Here is a 6,084-nt window from a genome sequence, read left to right as displayed (position 1 = left end):
TCAAATAAATAAAAAATAAAAAAAAATTTTAATAAAAAAAATAAAATTAGAACTGAAGCAAGCTCATTATGAAATATAAGTTGAAGCACAGCTTAGAGAATTACCGCACCTCACACAGGTCCCTGAGCATCACATGAGCTTGCCCACCTTTTAATGACACCAGTTTTGGGTTTTCAAAATAGAACAAGTCTTCAGCTTTCGTCGATAAACTTGATCTTACAAATGAAAGAAAAACTTAACGTTTTGGAGATAGTCCTGGAGAGCTCTCTGACAGAGAAAGAATTTTTCAAACCTTATTCTCTCTGAGTTTAGGGTAAACAAAAAAGATCCAACTAGATGTGGTCTAGCTTTCGTGCCATGGTGTCGCCATGCCTGGCCTGACGCTGTGCACCTACTTTCATTCGGGAGACCGTCTTATTGATCTCTTCCACGTCCCCGACGGTGACGATGTTGGACTTCAGCATCTGGTCAATCAAGACCAGCCAGTCTGCGAGCTCTGTTATCGTCTGATCCAGATCAGCAGGCACTGACGTTTCTGAGCTGCGAGGCGAGGGACCAGGAGCCTCAGGTGCAGAGGAGACCAGCACCAACTTTTGGACGCTGGGATGGGCTGAAACGAAAAATGTGGTGAAGTGGGCATAAATCAATAGGGTACTGCGAAAATAAATCAGCATACTTCTACTATAGGGCTGTACTGTGACATGTGTATATGTATATTTCAAAAAAGTTGAATTTAAATAAAATTTCTAAGAGGTTTTTTTTTTATTTTACGATAGTCAAATGGCTATGGCATTGCCTATAATCAATACGTTATCTTGATAGCTAGGAGGCCAACTAAACAGACTCTCACCAAATGCAAGGGAACCAAGAACTCAGATATGATCTACAATGACAGCAAAAGACAATAAAGTTAAAAGAAATTACTTTAAAGAGAATATAGTAAGGGCTGGGGAGATAGCTCAGTAGAGTAAGTGCTTGCCTGGCAAGTATAAGGGCCTGAGTTCAATCCCCAGTACCACAAAAGAGAGAGAGAGAGAGAGAGAGAGAGAGAGAGAGAGAGAGAGAGAGAGAGAGAATAGTAATAATTAAAAAGTAATAAAAGAAAATGAGAGACAAGAACAAAAATTTAAAATTTATCGAAAGCATGTAGTAATATTCAATCATATGTCCCATCATGAATAACTACATCTATTAATCTAAGCAACAGACTTGAGGATAAAAATAGATAATCTATCAATCATTGTTAATCAGCTATTTTTGTTCTGAAAATCTGTAAAATATGTATTATTATATGTTACCCTGTTTCTGGCTTTGTTTTTGTTCTCCTTGATCTTGTTTTTACTCTTCAAAATACAAGAAAATTATAATAAAAGAATTTTTTAAATTAAAAAAAGACAAAGCAAAAGTACAGCAATCATGAGTCAATCAGGAACATCCTTTCATTTGCTCAAAATGTTTCGCCTTAAACATAAAGCAAATTTATTCATACTCTCCTAATTCTACTTCAATTAACTTTATGACCCAAGTATATTTCATTCTTAATAAGCAGCAACATAAATACCAGCCTAATTATTCACATATATATTCACTCTTACTTAACCTATTTCCTTTACCTGGATATTTGGATTATTCCTAATATTTTTTGTATTGAAGGAATACATTTTTGTTTTCGCCACATTTCAATTGACCACCTCAGAAGAGAATTCCCCCTATAGAATTACTGGGGAAGAAAATGTTTAAAAATTTATTTAATGCTCATTGTCAAATTGCAATCCTTAAACACTGGAAATTTCCATTTCCAAAGCAGCATGTGAAACTGTTCACCATCCTGTATTTATACCAGCAGCGCTCCATCTCAATGGGCAGTTCACCAATTTATTTAAGATGCTTTTTTTTTTTTAAACTAGCAAGAGTGAACATTTATTGTGCTTGCTAACTAGTATGAGGCAATTAGAACTCTCTTCAGGGATTGCTCTCTCAGAACTTCTGTATTCCCTCCCCACCTTCCCTTCTCTCCACTCCGGTTTTCCTTCTCTTTCCCCTTCCTCTTCTTCCTTACTGAGGATTTAACCCAAGAATTTTGGCACAGAGCTCTAACCCATCCCATTTTAGTCTTTATTTTGAGACAAGGTCTCACTAAATCACTAAGTTGTCCAGGCTGAGCTCAAACTTGGGGTCCTCCTGCCCCAGAAGACTGGTATTGTGGGCACGAGCAAAAAAAGACTTTCAAGGTTTAAGATCTACACTCCTGTCTTCTCCGAAGACTTGATAAGTGTTTTCTTTCTCTTTAATTGTGTTATTTATCAGGGGAGGCTGACTGCTATTTTTCTTTGCTTTCAATATAAGAGGTAAATAAATGACTAAATGTACCTGAAACCTACTTTAGTATGTGGTATATTAATGTGGAGGAGTCAAAACATAATTCAGGGCTAGAGAGATAGCTCAGTGGTCTAAGTGGCTACCTGGCAAGCACAAGGACGCAAGCTCAATCCCCAGTACCACGTCGTGTGGACCCCAGAACCCCAGGCACACCATGCTAGCCACCAAATCCAGGCACGATGGCGCACACCTATAATCCCAAGGGCCAAAAACGATTTTTTTCAAGATGTTTATATTTGAAACTGTTTCATTGTTATTTTTCTTTTTTCTCAATAAAGTGAATAAAAATAAATAAAAGAAAATAAATTTTAAAAGAAAAACAAAATGTTTCTATTAAGGAGATGTGCCTCACCAGCTGTGCGGTCACATGCGGCCCTTAACTACTGGTCCTATTTCTCAGTCTAGCAAAGAGACCAACAGGCAAGAGGACACACGGGGCATAGGTGGCTGTTACGGCACTCACACGGGGAGCTTAGGGAGGTGACTGAACGATGGTGGTGTGATACACACCAGCAGATTCATCCACGTGCGACATTATAGCTAATGTGATTTGAGAGGTGAAGTGGGGGAGGTGGGCACGGGGGCGTGGCCTGGAAGCCTGGCTCCTCCTCCTCGTCCCCTGATCACTGTCTGCTTCCTGCTTCCCCCTGAGGCCCTTTCCCCAGCCACTCCCCTCTACCAAGCCACCCTGCTCCAGAACCAGCCAATCCTGGACCAAAACCTCTACAAACTGTGAATCAAAACAAATCATTCCTTCCTTAAGTTGTGGGTGCCAGGAATTGTGTCTCCGAGACTGGAAAGGAGGATAGTGTCAGAGAAGCCTGACCGAGGCAGCGAATCAATTATAGATCAATGATGGAAAACTGTTTCTTAAGGCTGCTGGCCAAGTGGTGGCCTATAGCTGGAGTGGGACATGATGGGACAGATTTAGATCCCCCATGCATCACTGAAAGACAAACTCTTTGTGGAGTAAGGACCTAAATATGAAACACAAAACTGTTACCTAAAAATATAAAAGAATATTTCTATTGCTGTAGGACACTGAACACATGTGAATGGACGCTACTAATAAACTATGTTTAAGAATTCTTCACAGGCAGCCGGGGAGATAGCTCAGTAGAAAAAGTGCTTGCCTGACAAGCACAGGGTCCCCAGTACCGCAAAAAAAAAAAAAGAATTCTGCACAGAGTACCATAGAGAGACTGTCAGGGTCTTTGCTATGGACATGGAGTGTCTCAGTTACTTTTCTCCCCTTGCTGGGACCCAACTACCTGACACCCAAAATGAAGGAAGGAAAGGTGTACTTAGCTCATAGTCAGTGGAGGTTTCAGTCCACACTCGGCTGGCTCCAAGGCAGAGTGACACATGGCAGCACAGAGCAGCCGTTCATGGCAGTGGCAAAGAGCAAAGGGAAAAGGCACAAGGGAGTAGTAGCAGCAACTTCAACTTCGGCAACAGAGAGCAAGTCTATCTCGCTTATGTTGTATTCAGGCTATCTGCTCCAGGCCAGTGTAGCACTCACATCCATAGTCCCAGTAGCACTTATACCCATAATCCCAGCAGCATTTACACCCATAATCCCAACATCACTCACACCCATAGTCCAAGCAGCACTTATACCCATAATCCCTGTAACACTCATACCCATAATCCCAGCACTTGATCAGGAATTCATCACAAAGCCTAGAACTCTGCCCCATGACTACATGAGGCTTCGAGGGACCAACAAACCATAACATGGAGGATAAAGAATTAAAAGAGGCAATAAGAAAGGTGATGAACATGCATGAAAAAAGTTCAACTTCACTGGTAATAGAGAAAATAGAAATTAAAATGAAATACTCTACACACGTAGACCACTGGCTGATGAACCAACCAGCTGGAAGCTTGGTCTTCCTAGAAAATCTTGTCAGGGATCTGGGTGCCTAAGCCACCATCACTACCACCACCACCACCATCACCTCGTCACCACATCGCCACCGCCACCATGATCACCTCCTCCTCCTCCACCACCAGCCTCATCACCACTACCATCATTACCATCGTCACTACCATAATCTTCACCACCACCCGTCACCACTATCGCTCCCATCACCACCAGCACCTCCGCCATCACCACGACCATCACTGCCATTACATCACCACCACCCTCATCACCACTATCATCTCCAAAGCTGCCTGCTCTGTCATGCTCCCTCTCTCCCAAGCATGCAGTGGTGTCTCGACTACCCCTGCATTACACGTGACATCCCAACAAACCAAACACTGAAACACACGGAAGAACTCAGTTACATCCTGAGAACGTACAAAGGCTCCTATTTTCCCAGACCTGTACACTGGCACAATCACTATGGAGACTCCTGGGAAAACTAAAAGTAGAAATTCTAGTTGACCGAGCTACTCCCTTTCTAAGCATCTTCCAGGAGTTAACAGCATCATATTACAGTACTACATGCATACTTGTGTTTATAGCAGTACAATTTATAACAGCTAAACTTGGAAGCAGCCTGTAGGCCCGTCAACAGATAAAAAGAAAAGGAGATTTGCATAAACAACCGAGTACTACTCTGTCAAAAAGAAAGATCAACTTGAGGCATTTGTAGGTAAATGGATGCAACTCAAGACCAAGGTGCTACAAATAAGACCCACATGTGTATATTTCATACAGACTCTCACGTGAGCATCTCAAAGTATAAAGAGCAAAATATAAGATAACAGGAGGTAGGGATGTCTTGTGATGTTTTGTTTTGTTTTTTTTGTTTTTGTTTTTGTTTTTGTTTTTGTTTTTTTTTTGTGGAACTGCAGATTGAACTCAGGCCCTTGAGTTTGCCAAGGAAGAGCTTATTCTACTGAGCCATCTCCCTGGACCCCCGAGAAGAGAGAAAGGGAGAGGAGATTTTTTAAATAAAGATCTGAAGATTAAAAAATGGAAATGGAGCTTTTGCAAATGAGAAGAGGCCTAAGAGTGAGAAGGAGCTGAGGGTGCTGGCAGAGAGGACCAAGCAAGAATCAAGATGTGCTACACATGTGCACAAAGTCCCCACAATCAGTGCAGCCACAGGCATTTATGATGATGTGCTAATAAAAGATTTTTAATGAAGTGAGGTCACTATTAGAAAGCGAGCCAGCCCGGTGCGCCTGGGAGGAAGGGCTGAGCATGCTCCACCCATTCTGGTGCCCATTCCAGTTGGACGGTCCTAGCTTGGAAAGGTGCAAAACCAGCAAGAAGTGGCTACAGAAAAGCCTCAGAGCTATGCTAAAGGGCAGGGAGCATCGTAGGATTCCTTCCCATGAAAGGTCCGAAACAGACGAAGTCCGTGAGGAGGAAATGCCGAGGGGCAGCTGCCAAGGAACGAGCGGCGGCCACTTCACAAGCAAGGGGTTTGGCTTCCCGGTGACAGACAGATTTTAGAATCAGACAGAGGTGAGTGCTCTAGACGGCGCTGAACTGTCACTGGGAAGTGACTGGTGTTATTTTTAGCATCATGTAAAAAGAAGAAAAAGCTAAATTAAAATGCTGTACAGGAAGACAGCGACACGCTGTGACCTGCTTCGTAACTATCTCACAGAGTGAGGAGCACAGCTAATGAAGGAGGACTTCCGTTGGTGCTTTTTGTCTCTCAAGTATGCATTCAAATGTCCCTCATCCTTTGCTATAATGGTATCAAGAAAATAAAACAACCAATTTCTATTTCACAAAATGCA

At 42.2% G+C, this 6,084-nt stretch overlaps 1 protein-coding gene across 1 annotated transcript in view; it reads right to left on the bottom strand.

Moving 5' to 3' along the window:
* The window catches only part of Utrn (utrophin), a 522,813-nt gene that overhangs the window by 268,292 nt on the left and 248,437 nt on the right, over nucleotides 1-6,084 (bottom strand). Inside the window, exons 46-47 of the mRNA XM_023712207.1 lie at nucleotides 4,420-4,610; nucleotides 396-610 (exon numbers count right to left, since the gene is read on the bottom strand). Coding sequence (XP_023567975.1) covers nucleotides 396-610; nucleotides 4,420-4,610 — 406 coding nt within the window. The remainder of the gene's footprint in view (nucleotides 1-395; nucleotides 611-4,419; nucleotides 4,611-6,084) is intronic.

This window comes from Octodon degus, unplaced genomic scaffold (assembly GCF_000260255.1).
Source record: "Octodon degus isolate 3935 unplaced genomic scaffold, OctDeg1.0 scaffold00024, whole genome shotgun sequence".
Classification (NCBI taxonomy): Eukaryota; Metazoa; Chordata; class Mammalia; order Rodentia; family Octodontidae; genus Octodon; species Octodon degus.
This window is presented reverse-complemented; position numbering and strand designations above follow the sequence as displayed.